At 43.2% G+C, this 16,593-nt stretch overlaps 1 protein-coding gene across 1 annotated transcript; it reads left to right on the top strand.

Moving 5' to 3' along the window:
• Nucleotides 1–2,802: 2,802 nt before the first annotated feature.
• On the top strand, nucleotides 2,803–15,632 carry LOC311094226 (uncharacterized protein; the record flags this gene model as incomplete). The annotated part of the gene is made up of 2 exons (XM_084132014.1): nucleotides 2,803–3,010; nucleotides 14,425–15,632. The coding sequence occupies exons 1-2, from the start codon at nucleotides 2,953–2,955 to the stop codon at nucleotides 15,630–15,632; spliced, it is 1,266 nt and encodes a 421-aa protein (XP_083988140.1). The 5' UTR covers nucleotides 2,803–2,952.
• Between the last annotated feature and the right edge of the window lie 961 nt (nucleotides 15,633–16,593).

Genomic DNA, 16,593 nt, shown 5'->3' with positions numbered 1-16,593 from the left:
CCTCCAGATAATTCACCGGACGCGGCGATTGGTTCGTCTCCACAACCAACCAGAATAAAAGGACCACCCCAAACACCTTCCAGAGGCCCTTTGTGCCACCGCGTGCTTGCGTCGCTGCCTTTTAATTCGCTCTTCGTGGGATCGAGTATCTTGCCAGAGAGAAAGAGTTTGTTTAATGCTATGTCCTGCTATTGATATGAATCTGTATTGTCTAAATTACCTTATGTAAATATTGGGTGATTTGTACTGTCAACGTATTAAGGGCTGTAGGAGGTTTGACGCCATTTCTTTTGATGTACATATTTTGCACTCTGTTTTTTATTTAGGGAGTTAGGGAAGGATTGTGTATTTCATTTTCTTTTCTTTTGGTTTAGGAATTTAGTTTATCTAACACGAAGGGGGGTTTTGTTTATTATTTTGGCCTTGTCATCCTCTGAAGTTGGAATTTGTTTCCTTTTGCCCGTAAATAAAAGTAAATACGTTTTTCCTAATCTCTCTGGTAGTGAGACTCATTTCACTTTTTTTTTTAGTTACGACACAGACCCCTAGACGGTCGTAACAATATATATATATATATATATATATATATATATATATATATATATATATATATCAGTGTTGTATATTGATGCAGACATAACATTCAGTTATTTTTTCTAATCAAACCGTTTTTGGAACGATAATGTTACATATTATGTGATACATGAAATGTCACGTGAACAAGCAAATCCACAAAGAAAGAATAATAAATAAAAAAAGTACGCTATTAAATTCGATAGTTTTAATTTGGAAAACATTTAGATATGTCTAAATCAAATTGCCATCGAAAATTTAAGACCTTTCATTAGTAAAAATAAGACTTTTTATGGCCTTCAATTTAACAAATTTCTAATTTAAGACTTTTTAAGGATCCGTGGAAACCCTGTGTATGCGAGTGTGATTCCCGATTCTGATCATTGTCTTGCCAACATGTACAGACCATGTGTTTCAAATCTGTTGTTGTATAATTGTTTATGTAGTCAGTTTAATTGGAAGCCATTTAGATTCGTACCAGCCGAGAGAGTGAATGGCTGCGAACAAGTGCAAGTGTGATTTGCGAATTTAATCACCGCTGTTCTGTTTTGTCAACAGAAATCTATCCTTAAGCGCACATTGGTGTCCATCGTGAGTTAAACACAACACAACACAGAGACAATCCTGTTACACCTGCAGTCTGAACACAGCCTAATCAAGTCAAGTCACCTTTATTTCTATAGCGCTTTACAGTAGCAGCTTTACAGTGATAAACAGGCAAATAATGACTCAGCATTGCAAAAAGAGATCAATTCTGCTGTTAACCAGCCCAAATTATTATTATTTTTTAACTCATCTCATTAGTTTTCACTTTTTTAACTAATTTTTGTATTTGCTTTGAGTAATTATTGGTTAATGTCGTAATTAATATATTGTTATCTTTTTATATTTTATCAACAACTTTTACCCTCTGCTGATTGTATTAGTGTCAGGAAAATGTAATTTTATAAATTTAGTTTTAATATCTGAAAGCCATGAAGTATGTTTGCTTTTTGGGCCTTCTGTTTTAAATTTATCAATAAAGCTTTTAATTGCCTAATAAACTATATTTTACTCCACACATATGACTAATATTGAATTAGACGGCTCTTTGTCTACATTAGTATACCTTTTACTTTTGTTTGATGTGTTTGTTTATGATGTTTTGTCGTTTAGAACTTTTTAGAACGTTTAGAACGCTTTTTGATGATCTGAACTCGGCTCGCGGCGATGACGTCATCACTGGCGCGCGCGCTAACTTCATTCAGAGTGAGAGTCTTCAGAGGAGACGTGAGCAGGTCACAGCATATTTCGTATATTTAAACTATTGTAAAACACATTTTACACAGTTTGTTTATGCAACAATATAAGAGGTCGTTTCTGCCTCGTTTGAATCGGGTACAGCGCTGTTTGTGTGTTTGCCGACTTAAATAATTGAATGAATTGTGTGTGTTCGTGTGAATGATTGTTTCGATGTTTGGGCGATAATGCTTCTGCTACTCTCGCGATCTGTGATGGGAATGGATGCAAACCCATATCAAGTTTTTTATTTCTAATGTTGTTTCTCAGACGTTTATCTTTGGCAGTAGATGGATACAAGTCAGGACATACTGCTAATTACTCAATACTGAGTCTATATAATGAGCCATGTTGACATTTAAAATCTACACATAAATATGAACAAAATTATAGACACTGAAAACATAAAAAAAATTGCTTTCTGCTACTATTTCTGTTTAAAGATGATTTTTAACACTGTCAGTTTATGCATACTAGGCTACATCATGTTAATCATTTCATTAGTTCATTGCTCTGAATGTAGTTATTAGAAAACCAAACTACATTTAGATAGTGAATGCTTATTTTTTTCATTCTTACTGTTATTTATAGTTAACATTACATTATTTTCTATATTTCTTGACAGAAATCATCTTGTGTGTTAATGTAAGGAGGCAGAATGAAATAATATGGATAGAAATGTTAGGGAAAGATGGAAAGAGACAAAACAAATGCATAAAATGTGTGAATTTTCCAAAACTGATGTGCTCTTTGTGTTGATACTGTTATTTTTATTATAGTAATATAATGGTTTACAAAGAGGCAACAATTTATATTTGTAAGGCTGGTATGTTCAATGATAGACATGAGGACATCTGCTTCACTTACATAAATGCTTAAATGTATAAATTATTGTTATTTTTCCCCCCAAAAAAACTCAGTAACTGATTTGTTGATTTTGGACACAGAAATTCATGTTCAGTGAAACTCCCCCCACGACAATCCTGCCTTTAGTGACTGACTTCTCCAATAAATGCTGGAATATTCCCATCAAGTGAAGACGAGCATCAGGAAGAGCTGAAATCTGCAAAGACTGAGTTTATTAAAGAGGACAGTGAGAACATGAGTGATCCAGAACCCTGCAGAATGAAACACACTGAAGATCCTGAAGAACAAAGAGGTTGGTGTTTATTCTTCATTCATTCATGATGCTGAAGGTTATAAAGCTTCAATATTTAGATTTTGGTTTGTTGTATTAGGATAAATCTTTAAAGCTTTGCAATTATATAGCTGAAGCATAAAATAATAGGCTTAGGGACACTTTCTATGAACAACTGGGTACATTTAGTTTTTTCAACAAAATCAAACATATTTAATAGTCATCCCAATAGAAACATGGGATTTGTGCATATAATGTTTTAAAATTAATCATTTGAAGTAGGGGTGGGTGATCTGATGATTTTATATCGTTATCGATCTTCAAGACGTCCACGATCTACTTTTCAAGCGAATCGTGGAGATCGTGATCTTTTGTGTCCTCGTAATATCCAGACTTTTATTTTGAAGGCGCTGAGACAGCAGCTTTATTCTCCGTCTTCATTCTCCGTTTAACAGTTTTGTCTAATACGTTACTAGGCAGAACTGTTAAACAAAGAGAGTAAACTAGATACTAAAAATTATTATAATGTATGCTTTATATTATTAGTAACAGAAAGGCAAACACTATTAATACTTTCTCATTTACCGTCAACATTCAGCAAATGCTGAAATGCATTTATATCATTTAAACAAATCTTTGAATATCTAATAAACATTTAATTTCACAAACCTTGCAGACTTAGTCGAATCCAGCTGTCAGATCAGGGCTCAACATAAAAAAAAATTCCCCACTAGCCCCCGGGGCCAGTAGATCAGAGTTTTGCTGGTCCCTTCTATATTTTTACTGGCCCTGAAAGAAATATAAGGAAAATCACTTTTCCATTAAACTGTATTTATTGTCTACATTAGGATTAATACAGCAAAGGGAGTACAGGAATTAAGAGAGAGCCCCTGGAGACTTGCAAAAATAACCAAATTGTCATTGTAACTATGAATGGTTATTGCAGTATATATATATAATTTTTCCTGCAATAAACATAGGCTCGCCAACACGGAGAGAATGTGGTTTTCACAGGAATCCATTTTACTAAGAGATTCCACTTTTCCTCCTTTCTTCCATTTAGCCCCTCCCTTTTCTCCCTCAGCTTACCAAAAATGTTAAAAAATAAACATGTGAGAGCGTGTTATAAGCATATTATAGCCAGATATGACGACGCTACTGTCAGATGGGACATTCTTTAAAACATCTTCTTCATTCGGGTTCGAACAGCGTGAGGGAGCGCAATAATGACAGAATTTTAGCAGATTTTTTTGCCGTAAAGCAATTTGTTACATCGCGAGACCTGATATTGGCCCGCCGGCCCAAAGTTGCAAGGGTGGTTTTTCGGGGGGGTGCGAGACGACCACCATTCAACCCGAAAAAAGTCATATAACTATTCCAATGACTCCAAAGCTGTTCGGTTAAGGTAAAAAAGTTACTTAGTTCACCTTTGAAAGTAAAGAAACGAAATGATCTTACCAAGGCTGTTGCTGCTCTCTCTTTGATTTTTGAAATTTTAGCTGATGATCAATAAAATGCAGCTCATATCTGTTGCTTTCGGTGATGTGCACTCCGTTAAATCTGCATATAGCGCAGGAATTGAAGATCTGATTTATATCCGTTTCTCGTATCAGCCTCGTAGTTCTTTGAAATTTTAACATGTTATAAATAACCTGAAGTAACATTGACACTCTTCGCGCCACTGTGTATGGCGTTTGGGGGAGGGGTGATTAAGGCACAACAAAAGGGTTAAATATATCATATATTTTGATTGACAAGTACACATTTCCATTGCCAACACTTAGTGTCAGATAACTTAAAGACATTGCTATTGCTACATTGCTATGCCATTGCTACACTTTCTATGACTGCTCCACAGACTTCTTGTTGCAAATTTTGCTCATTAAAACACACACACACACACACACACACACACACACACACACACACACACACACCAACCTGGACCTGGAGGTGGACACACACACAGACTCAGACACACACAGACTTACACACACACACACACACACACACACACACACACACACACACAAACCTGGAGATTGAGGTAGACAAAAACCAACACACACCAACCTAAACCTGGAGATAATAATAATAATGGCTAGTCTAGTGGCTGTGATATATATATAAACCTGCCAACGTCCATTGCCATGATTTTTGGAATGACTGATCGAGAGAGGAAAAAATGACGTTTTAGTCGCATAACATCAGTTAATGGAAACGGCGTCATTTCGCAATAGTTTTTTTATCAATATTTAGAAAAAAATCGCAAAAGTTTTGCGCAAATCTGTAATGGAAACGCGACAGCGCTTAACATAGACTAACTTCTCAGAGTTATGTTTGCAACAGTGTTCATTATGCTAACCATTCAACTCCGGATTGATTCTGGAATCTTCGCTGGGGGAATAAGCATTAAGCACCGGCAACAATCCGTCCTCTACATGCTCATGTTTTGATTCAGATCGTGCTCGAAGAGGAGGGGCTATTCGTGCCTCCGTTGTCAGTTTGTGAGAGAGGGAGGGAGGGACAAGCTGCGTGCAGCTCTACAATAAAATACAATTTTCATCAGGATCAACTGAAGGCTGGATTTTCAAAAGTATGTGAGGTTCGCGGCTCTATTCTTTCGGTAAACTTGCACAACGTTCTTGAATGAATAATTTATTAGATGTACACTGGTCTGTTATCGCATGGACATCGACTTAACATTTTCACACTAAACGTGACGCGGAACTAACAACACACTGTGACTGCTGACCGCGTCTGTTTCTCTGGCTCAGCGCCAGCCAACGCAGATTTGAATTTATAAGTTGATGATCACATGATCTGAACATGCGGTGATGATGTTTCTTATGTCCGTTTCGGAGAACCAGAGGGCAGATATTTCAACCGACAGCTGAAGTGGCACTGAAATGAGGCACTGAAATCTGTGTTTTGATTCGGTCCGGTTCCATACCGGTTACTTGGGTACCGGTTCCATATTAGTGACAGGTTTCGGTACCCAAACACACTTCAGTCTCAGCCATGATTGTTTTGAATTGCTTGAAATATGATTGAAATCACTTCAAAAAGGAACATACAGTGAAGTGCAACGTGCAGTGCAAGTCTGTCATATCGGCTACACAAAATTATCCAGAGAACATTATAATTGTGTGTTTGGGACATGGATTTTAATGGTGAGACTTTTATTTTTGTAATCAGGCTCTCAAAAATGATATAAAAACTTGGATTTAGATTTATTGGCCAATATATCGGTTATCGGCTTTCACATATTAAGAATTATATATTCTTATAATTCTATATAACTCTATAATTCTATATAACCCATATCTCCCTGTAGCCCAAGACTGGTTGCCCACTGAAGCTAAGCAGGGCTGAGCCTGGTTAATACCTGGATGGGAGACCTCCTGAGAAAACCAGGTTGCTGCTGGAAGAGGTGTTAGTGAGGCCAGCAGGGGGTGCTCACCCTGTGGTCTGTGTGGGTCCTAACGCCCCAGTGTAGTGACGGGGACACTATACTGTCAAAGAGCACCGTCCTTCGGATGAGACGTTAAACCGAGGTCCTGACTCTCTGTGGTCATTAAAAATCCCATGGCATTTCTCGTAAAGAGTAGGGGTGTAACCCCGGTGTCATGGCCACACACCATTGGCCCTTACCAATCATGGCCTCCTAATAATCCCCTTACATTGAATTGGCTCTATCACTCTCTTTCCTCTCTCCACCTATATCCGGTGTGTGGTGAGCGCACTGGCGCCGTTGTACTGTGGCTGCCGTCGCATCATCCAAGTGGATGCTGCACACTGGTGGTGGTTGAGGAGAGATCCCCTGACATGATTGTAAAGCGCTTTGGGTGTACAGTAGTACATATGAAAGCGCTATATAAATGCCCGATTCTATATAAATGCCCGATTCTATTATCGGTATCAACCAAAAGTTTCATATCGGTGAATCCCTAGTCCTTTTCACTGTGCTGTAAGTAAAATTAGTGTTAGCTTGTCTTTATTTGAAAAAATATGAACACAAACTTGGATTACTGAGTGCCCTGTTGGTCCTTTTTAATCATAGTTTCTCAAACAATTTATGTATTTGTGAAGAATACTGTAATATGATTACAGAATCAAGTTGTTACAATCTAAAGTAAGTCTGTTTAATTTGGAGATTTATTTTTTAAATAATTTTAATTATTAAGGTTACTCCTATTATACCCCATTATGGTTTTTCCGAATATTCCCTTTCATGCAGTGTGTAATACAGCTGTCTGTGAATATAACGGTTCTGCAAAGTTGTAAAGTTGAAAGTGCACGATAAAGTTATTGTCTCCCAAAGGACAGAATCGACGAGTCGTTAGGGATCAGAATCTTATTTTGTAACGTCTTGACGTCAAAGGGTAACACATTTGCAAATGCCTGCCAATGTTCTGCGTTCTCTGCCCGTGAAGCAAACAATGTTTGACCCGCCCTCAAAATACTGTAGCTAGTTTGTGTTCGATACATGAAGAAGACAGTTTCTGCTCTGCAAAACCAATTCTCTTTGTAAACCCTTCCAAAAGATGAGGATGTGAAGAGTCAATGGTTAAAACTACCACAGCCATACAACAGCAGATCTAAGTGGTACAACATGCTTATCCATTAAAGATGGGACGATACCCACTTTATTTGGAGCAACTTGCCCTCAGAATCACTACCTGTATGAATAATTATTGGTGTATTTTCTAAAGGGTGTTCAAAATACATAGTTCTCTTACGAGAGGTTCTCTCGTATTGCGTAAGCTCTGCTTACGCAGCGGGAAAAGCCTTCTTTTCTCGAGATACTGAAACCAAAAATTATCCTTAATTTCATGTATTGTCAACGCAGTGCAGCTGCAGGCAGCTGAGCTAGAGCGGCATACTGCGCGCTCATTGGCTGCCGCGCGGCAACTGCTTAAGCCTACCAGTGAGCCTGGCGTGACGTCACGCCCAATGAGGGCGCGCGCGACCTCGCGCGTCACAGCCCGCCAGAATGGGCGGCGTCAGAGCGTATATAAGGAAGGCTCGTAGGCTATATTCTCTGATTTCTGTCTTTTCAGCGAAGCACTCGCATCGCTGATCTCTGAGAGGAAACCGTCGCCGTGGCCTTCTTGGATCAAGCTAACGAGCCAGCTTAGGACAGCCTGAGGAAGCCGGACGATCTCTTCGCCGCCTTCAGCCTGCCGTGCCAGCTCAGCTATCCGGCGATACATATCCTTTCTCACTATGTCTATTTACATTATGTGTTTTACTGAATTTTACACGAGGCGTTGTTTCAAATGCCTCGCACTCCCCGCTCTCTCTCTCCCTCTGTCGAGCCGCGCAACTGCGCCTCTCACAAGGTGTGTTAGAGATGCGGATGATTACGGGGCTCGCTCTCTCCCTCTGTTCGAGCCGCGCAAAACGTGCCGCTCACAAGGGATCGCAGACGCGTACGGTCACGGGGCTAGCTTTCTTTACGTTACAAGAATCCCACCGAGGCTTGGCTACCGCCTTCTCACATATTTCTCAGTCCCCTCTAAGTTCAGGCGGCTGGAAATATTAATATTGCAGTAAACGAGCCTGTTACCTTACACGCTCGCCTGCAAAACATGATGACGCTCCGGCTACTCGCCCCGCTTCCCGCGCAAACTGCGCCGTTCTCAGGGATGTCAGAGCGGACGGTCACGAGTAATGCTCAGCACCCCGCGTGCCTCACTCACCGGCGGAAGGAGGAGGGAGATGTTTGTTAGCCCCGCTGAGGCCGGGCCATTCTCCAATTCCCGTACGTTTCTCAGCCCCCTCTGAGTTTAGGCGGCTGAAAATGTTAATGTTGCAGCAACGAGCCTGTTATAATACACGCACGTCTGCACGCTATCGCCGACGAAAAGCATGACCCACACTCTCTTATGCTCGAGCGAACCGATTGCCTATGCACTCTTCCCCTGTGGCTCAGTGGCAGAATAACAGGCTTTCACACCAGAGACCCGTGTTCGATCCCGGCTCTGGCAGCAAACATTTTTTATGCTGTTCGCTGATCCGAGCTCGCGGCCAGCTTCTCACACGCAGAAAGTGAACCCGCCCCTCGCATCCTCCCTCTGATGGTGCGCGAGGAATTATGAGAGTTTAAACATTTGAGCCTTCAAGTGTTTCGCGCTGTCAGTCACTTAAGAAGATGACCGCAGATGTGTATTGCAGCCAATGAGTCAGTTACACAACTCGCTCGCCTGCACACAAACGCTGTTCATACAGCGGCCCAGAAAATCTGGAAAAGAGTGTTAATTCTGGTTATTCGGCTCACGCCGACGGTGCGGCTCAAGCCGTCAGTGTTATGAGTGTAGTAAACATGCCCACGTCCCAGTGTTCATCGCTACACACAAGCACAATTTCCCCTGTGTACCCCACAGAGTGCACTCGCATGAAGCGCGCTACGGCCGCTCGAGTGATAACTGTAGGTCACGCGCCCACACTTCAGTGCTCACACCTACACAGTGTTCGCTCTGTCTCACACGCTTGGGGACCAGAACACTCTGCCACTGGCCGCGTGTTAATAAAGAGCCCTGTGCCCGCTACACAGCACGCACACTCTCATGTAAACACGCACGAGCCAGCCACCGGCTGTGTGTTAATAAAGAGCCCTGTGCCCGCTACACAGCATGCACACTCTCATGTAAACACGCACGAGCCAGCCACCGGCTGTGTGTTAATAAAGAGCCCTGTGCCCGCTACACAGCGCGCACACTCTCATGTAAACACGTACGAGTCAGCCACCGGCTGTGTGATAATAAAGAGCTCTGTGCCCGCTTTACAGCACGCACACTCTCCGATAAACATGCACGAGCCCGCCCCGCTTCCGCGCCGCGAGCCGTCACACACAACGCTCTCTCACAGTGCCGTTCAGCCGGCTGCCGCCATCAGCGAACCCCCGTTCCCTCTCACTGCCACTGCGCGACTCGCGTTTACACCGCCACAGATCCCCCGTCCCGCGCTGTGCGGCGGGCGAGACTCAGAGGCGATTCGACCCCTAGCTATGAGTGCGAATGCATGGAAAGCTATTCAGGGAGTGTCGAAGTGGGTACTGAACACAGTGATAAAAGGGCTATTCGCTTCAATTCGCTCGCCGCCCTCCGCGCTATCGCGCTCGGGCCGAGACTATAGTGAAAGCGGATGCAGCGCATCTGCTTCACACAGAAATAGCGAATTTGCTGCACAAAGGGGGCGATAGAACGGGTTCTCCCTCCGGGTTCCGAGGCAGGCGTATACAGCCGCTATTTCCTCGTTCCCAAGAAGGGCGGAGCACTCAGACCTATATTGGATCTGAGATATTTGAACAAAAACGCTTATGAAACGGCCGTTCAAAATGCTCACAACCAGTCAAATCCTCGCGCAGATTCGCCCGGGGGACTGGTTCATATCTCTCGACCTGAAAGACGCGTACTTTCAGATTCAGATTATACCCCGTCACAGGCCATTCTTGAGATTCGCCTTCGACGGCCAGGTATATCAGTACACCGTCCTGCCGTTCGGCCTATCCCTGGCACTCCGTACATTTACAAAGTGCATGGATGCGGCTCTCGCACCCCTGAGATCGAGGGGAATGCGAATCCTGAACTATCTGGACGATTGGCTCATTATAGCGCACTCGGCGGAGGAACTAGTTTCCCACAGAGAAGCGCTTCTCGGTCACCTGCAAAGCTTGGGTCTTTCCGTGAACTGGGACAAGAGCTCTTTAGCCCCCAGCCAGTCTATCACTTTTCTGGGTATAGATCTGGACTCGGCGGCGATGACGGCCAGACTGTCCGCACAGCGCGCGCGCTGTGTTCGACACCTCGCCGCCTCCTTTCAGGAGGGAAAAGTTTTTCCATTGAAAACTTTTCAGAGGTTGCTGGGCCACATGGCATCAGCAGCAGCCGTCCTGCAGCTGGGTTTACTCCGAATGCGTCCGCTTCAACGCTGGCTAAAAACGGAAATGCCCCGCAAAGCATGGATTTTGGGCCGTGCTCCAATCAGAGTGACTCAGCGCTGTGTTACAGCCCTGCAGCCCTGGCTGGCGGCCGAATGGTATCAGCGGGGAGTGTCGATGGGAACCATCGCACACCGCAAAGTGATCTCGACAGACGCGTCCAACATGGGTTGGGGAGCGACTCACGAAGGCAGTCCGATTTGCGGCCCGTGGTCGAATACGGAGAAAGACCTTCACATAAACTGTCTAGAGATGCTGGCGGTCGAGAAAGCGCTGAAGCACTTTCTACCGCTTCTACGGGGACACCATGTGCTAGTTCGCTCGGACAACATGTCAGTGGTGTCGTACGTGAACCGCCAGGGCGGAATCAAATCCAGAACCCTGTGCGCGCTCGCAGAGCGCCTCCTATCCTGGGCTCAAGGCCCGTTGCGCTCCCTAAGGGCAGCTCATGTACCCGGTCGTTTGAACGACGGCCCGGACAGACTGTCCAGGGACAACGTTCCCCCAGGGGAATGGTCTCTACACCGCCAGACGATACAGACGCATTGGCGTCGTTTCGGCGAAGCGAAGATCGACCTCTTCGCCACGAGCGAGAACGCTCAGTGCCAGAGGTTTTTTCTCGAAACAGGAGGACGCGCTGGCCCAGACCTGGCCCAGCACTCCGTTGTACGCGTTCCCACCAATCTCGATGCTACCTCAAGTGCTAGCGAGGATCAGGGAGGCGAACTGCGCAGTGCTCCTCATAGCCCCGCGCTGGGAAAACCAACCATGGTTCCCCGAGCTAATGAGACTGGCAGACACAGCCCCATGGCCGATTCCGGTGAGGAGAGATCTCCTCTCTCAAGCCCGAGGCTCGATTCTGCATCCCCATCCAGAGCACTGGTCTCTGCATGCGTGGATAATCAACGATTACTCGTTGGCCTGCCAGAAGGGGTAATTAACACGATCACGCAGTCCAGAGCCCCCTCGACGAGGCGGCTCTATGCGTCTAAATGGTCAGTGTTTAACAAGTGGTGTGTGAATATGGGTTCTAATGCTCGGACCTGTGGAGTTCCACAGGTATTGAAATTTCTCCAAGAGATGTTGGACGCGGGCAGGTCCCCCTCCACGCTCAAGGTTTATGTCGCGGCCATAGCAGCGTTCGCTGAGTCGGCGCGCGGCCGTGCACTGGGCAGAAATGGACTCATTACCCGCTTTCTACGCGGGGCCAGGAGAATGAACCCTCCGCGGCCCCCGTCGGTTCCTATTTGGGACCTGTCCCTGGTCCTGGAGTCCTTAAAAGCGCATCCCTTTGAGCCTTTGGACTCTGTGGAGTTGAAATACTTAACGCTTAAGACCGTTTTTCTGCTAGCTCTGGCTTCAGTTAAACGTGTGGGAGATTTACATGCGCTGTCCATCAGCGCGTCGTGCCTCGAGTTTGGACCTAACGACTCGTTAGCCATTCTCAAACCGAAGCACGGCTATGTCCCCAAAGTGTTAGGCACTCCCTTCAGGACTCAGGTCGTTACCCTATCGGCCCTGCCGTCCTCCAGCAGTGAGGAAGGGGTTAACCGCCTTTGCCCGGTCAGGGCGTTAAGGTGTTATGTGACGCGCTCTGCAGCCTTCAGGTTCTCAGAGCAGCTTTTCGTTTCGTTTGGCGGGCGCACCAAGGGTCGCGCCGCTTCGAAACAGACACTGTCCAGATGGATAGTAGACGCGATTGCAGCAGCTTATGCGTCCAAAGACCTGCAATGTCCGTTAGGCATACGGGCTCATTCCACCAGAGGCATGGCCTCATCGTGGGCATGGTCCAGTGGGATTTCCATTGACGACATTTGTAGGGCGGTGGGCTGGGCGTCCCCCTCCACATTTGTTAGGTTTTATAACCTGGAAGTTCCCGCTATGCAGGCTAAACTTCTGTCAGTCTAGTCGTGTTTCGTGTCCTGCCCAAGGGTCAGGCTGTATTACCGATTAGCTTGTCTGTTGAGCTGCACGCTCAGGGTATCAGTTACATGAACCGGCAGTGCCGTTCTGTGTTTTTTCCCTATGTGTGCTTATGAACATGCGCTGGCCCGCACCACTGGCCACCTGTTTTGATCACCTCTATGTTTTTCTATGAGTCATATGTGATTGTTAGGCTCGCACGGCGTGGACAAAGGGTTCCCGCTGCGTAAGCAGAGCTTACGCAATACGAGAGAACCTCTCGTAAGAGAACGATACTTGGTTACTCACGTAACCTCGGTTCTCTCTAGAGAGGGAACGAGTATTGCGTTCCCTGACCGTGCTGAGCCTATCGCTCGTGTCGCTTCAGTCGACAGAAAACAGAGAATATAGCCTACGAGCCTTCCTTATATACGCTCTGACGCCGCCCATTCTGGCGGGCTGTGACGCGCGAGGTCGCGCGCGCCCTCATTGGGCGTGACGTCACGCCAGGCTCACTGGTAGGCTTAAGCAGTTGCCGCGCGGCAGCCAATGAGCGCGCAGTATGCCGCTCTAGCTCAGCTGCCTGCAGCTGCACTGCGTTGACAATACATGAAATTAAGGATAATTTTTGGTTTCAGTATCTCGAGAAAAGAAGGCTTTTCCCGCTGCGTAAGCAGAGCTTACGCAATACTCGTTCCCTCTCTAGAGAGAACCGAGGTTACGTGAGTAACCAAGTATCGTTTTGTGTTTTAACTGGCTAACTCACGTTATTACTGTTTTGCTTTTTGTTTTGAGCACTCTTGAAACTAATTTTCCATGCTGAAAAGAGGACCGACGGCCAATTTAGTGTACTACATATTTATATTTTTCTTCCAAAAGTTTATATGACAAAGTCTAGGTTTTTGATTACCTGTTTTGTGTATTTAATATTTAGCATATTTTTATTTAAATTATAGTTGCACTGATTGGAGAAGCTTGTGTTGTTCACTTCTTATTACTTAAACTTATCTATCTGTTCAGCTCGATTCACACATTTTTTCTGTGATTTAATCATGATTATAGGTTTATATTTTGTTTATATATTTTGTAATGTAATAATTTTACAATTAATCTCCAAATTAATGTAGAGACAACATAAAGACTGTATATTATAAATACTTTAACTGCATCTTTTTAGGAATGAATGCCAGTATCACTGATACTAATACAGCTATTGATGTCTGGATAAAAATGACACGAATGCTGCGTTAATTAATTTAAATATTTTAACGAGTTTAATTGCATGTGTTAACGTTGACAGCCCTAAAATATATTTACAAAAATATATTTAAAAAAAATAAAAACATGTGTGTGTGTGTGTGTGTATATATATTTGATATATATTAAGATTGTTATATGAAATTTTGGGAAGATCGCCCACCCCTAATTTGAAGATCAATATACCTCATTCACGAAAAATTTCAGGGTCAAATTTTTTATGCCAATTGTTTACTGTCCACTGTTACATCAGGGTTCACTTTTATGGCCTTCACATTTCTCTGTTTTATTACGAGTTACTGAAAATGAATTGTTTTTACTTGTATTTCAGAGGAGAATGAAGAATTGAGTGAAGTTGAGGAGAAAAAGCAAGTCATAACTGGAGAAAAACCTTTGAGTTGCTCTCAAACCAAACAGAAAGATCTAAAGAAAAGAAGAGACAAGAAATCTTTAACCTGCACTCAGTGTGGAAAGAGTTACACAAACAAACAAAGTCTTGAGCGTCACATGAGAGTTCACACTGGAGAGAAGCCGTTCACATGTGATCAGTGCGAGAAAAGTTACTCAAGGAAAGATAGTCTAGAGGTTCACATGAGAGTTCACACTGGAGAGAAACCGTACACATGTGATCAATGCGGGAAGAGTTTTGCACAATCAGGACACCTTAAAGAACACATGAACATCCACCCTGGAGAGAAACCTTACAAGTGTTCACACTGCGACAAGAGATTCAATCAGTCAACAATCCTGAAAAAACATGAGAGGATCCACACTGGAGAAAAACCTTACAAGTGTTCACACTGTGACAAGAGATTCAATCGGACAACACATCTGAAAGCCCATACAATAATCCACACTGAGGAAAAACCATACACATGTGATCAGTGCGGGAAAAGTTTCGGACAAAAAGCACACCTTACAAAGCATATGATGATCCACACTGGAGAGAAGCCGTTCACATGTGATCAGTGTGGAAAGAGTTTTACACAATCAGCAAACCTTAAGATTCACATGAACATCCACACTAGAGAGAATCCGTTCATGTGTGATCAATGTGGAAAAACATTTTTGTGGTATACAGTCCTGAAGATGCACCTGAAATCGCATACAAAAGTAAAGCCACATTCATGTAATTTATGTGGAAAGAGTTTTTCACGTCTAGAACATTTAAAAGTTCATCATAAAATACATACTGGTGTGAGAGAGTACATGTGCTTTGAGTGTGAAAAGATTTTTACTAGAAGTGGCGATTTAAAAGTGCACCAGAGAATTCACACTGGAGAAAAACCTTACAAGTGTTCACTCTGTGACAAGAGATTCAGTATGTCAGGAATCCTGAAAACACATAAGAGGATCCACACTGGAGAAAAACCTTACAAGTGTTCACACTGTGACAAGAGATTCAGTCAGTTATCAAATCTGAAAACACATGAGGGGATCCACACTGGAGAAAAATCGCATCACTGCACTGCATGTGGGAAGCGTTTCAATCATTTATCTTCTCTTTACAGACATTCAAAAACCATTCACAGTAAGTAGATCCTCTACAGGTCCAGCATTTTCAGGTCTGATGCCGCGTCTTCACCAAATGCAACACAAAAATGCATCAAGCAATAAAATATGTGGATAAATCTGTCTTAACCAGCCATAACTGACATGACAAAGAAACATTATCAGAAGTTTTCACTGTGAATAAAGTTCATCTTGAGAACTTGGAAGATTCAGATCAACTCTAAGGTGGAGTTCCTCTCCAAAGAACAATGTCAAAAAATGTATTCTTGTGTATCATTTTGCTTCATGATATAAATTATATCATTGTGCATGCTTATGAGTTTTATATTATAGTCACTTGTGTATCTCTTATAGTTTGCTTACTCTTTCATGAAGGAAAGTAAAAGCTTAACTGTTCAGGAAGCTGAGATTTTTCAATGTGTTCTTCACTGCTGTTTTAAAAACGACTAGTTATTCTTCCACTTATGATTTATTTAGAAAACCCAGATGCAAGATATACTGTCATGTAGCTTTGCAACTGATCCTTCTTTGCTTCTCTTGTTAGTAGGGGATGGGTACTGGAACTGGTATTAAATGGGCCCTGGGGCTTAATTACGATTGAATACAAACTAAATACATTCACGTTGGGTCTGTTCTGTTTACTCTAAGGAAACCCCCCTTTGGGTAAAGAGAACAGAACCAACATGAATGTGTTGCAGATATCATTGCTCTTATCCACGCTAGGCAGCATGCTTGACCAGAACAGAACCATACCGCCAATCCAAACTATGCTAATTAGGGGTGTAACGGTACGCAAAAATCACGGTTCGGTACGTACCTCGGTTTTAAAGTCACGGTTCGGTTTATTTTCGGTACAGTAAGGGAAAGAAATGCAAACATTAAACTGCAGGTTGTTTATTACTATAAACTTTTTTTTAACAATTTGTTTACACTTTTTAATAAAATATAATAAAATATATATAAAATAAAAAAAAGAATAAGAAATAAA

The sequence above is a fragment of the Abramis brama genome, assembly GCF_963993115.1.
Source record: "Abramis brama genome assembly, chromosome: 1".
NCBI classification, from domain to species: domain Eukaryota; kingdom Metazoa; phylum Chordata; class Actinopteri; order Cypriniformes; family Leuciscidae; genus Abramis; species Abramis brama.
Note: the sequence above shows the minus strand (reverse complement) of the source record. Positions and strands in the feature narration are given on the sequence as shown.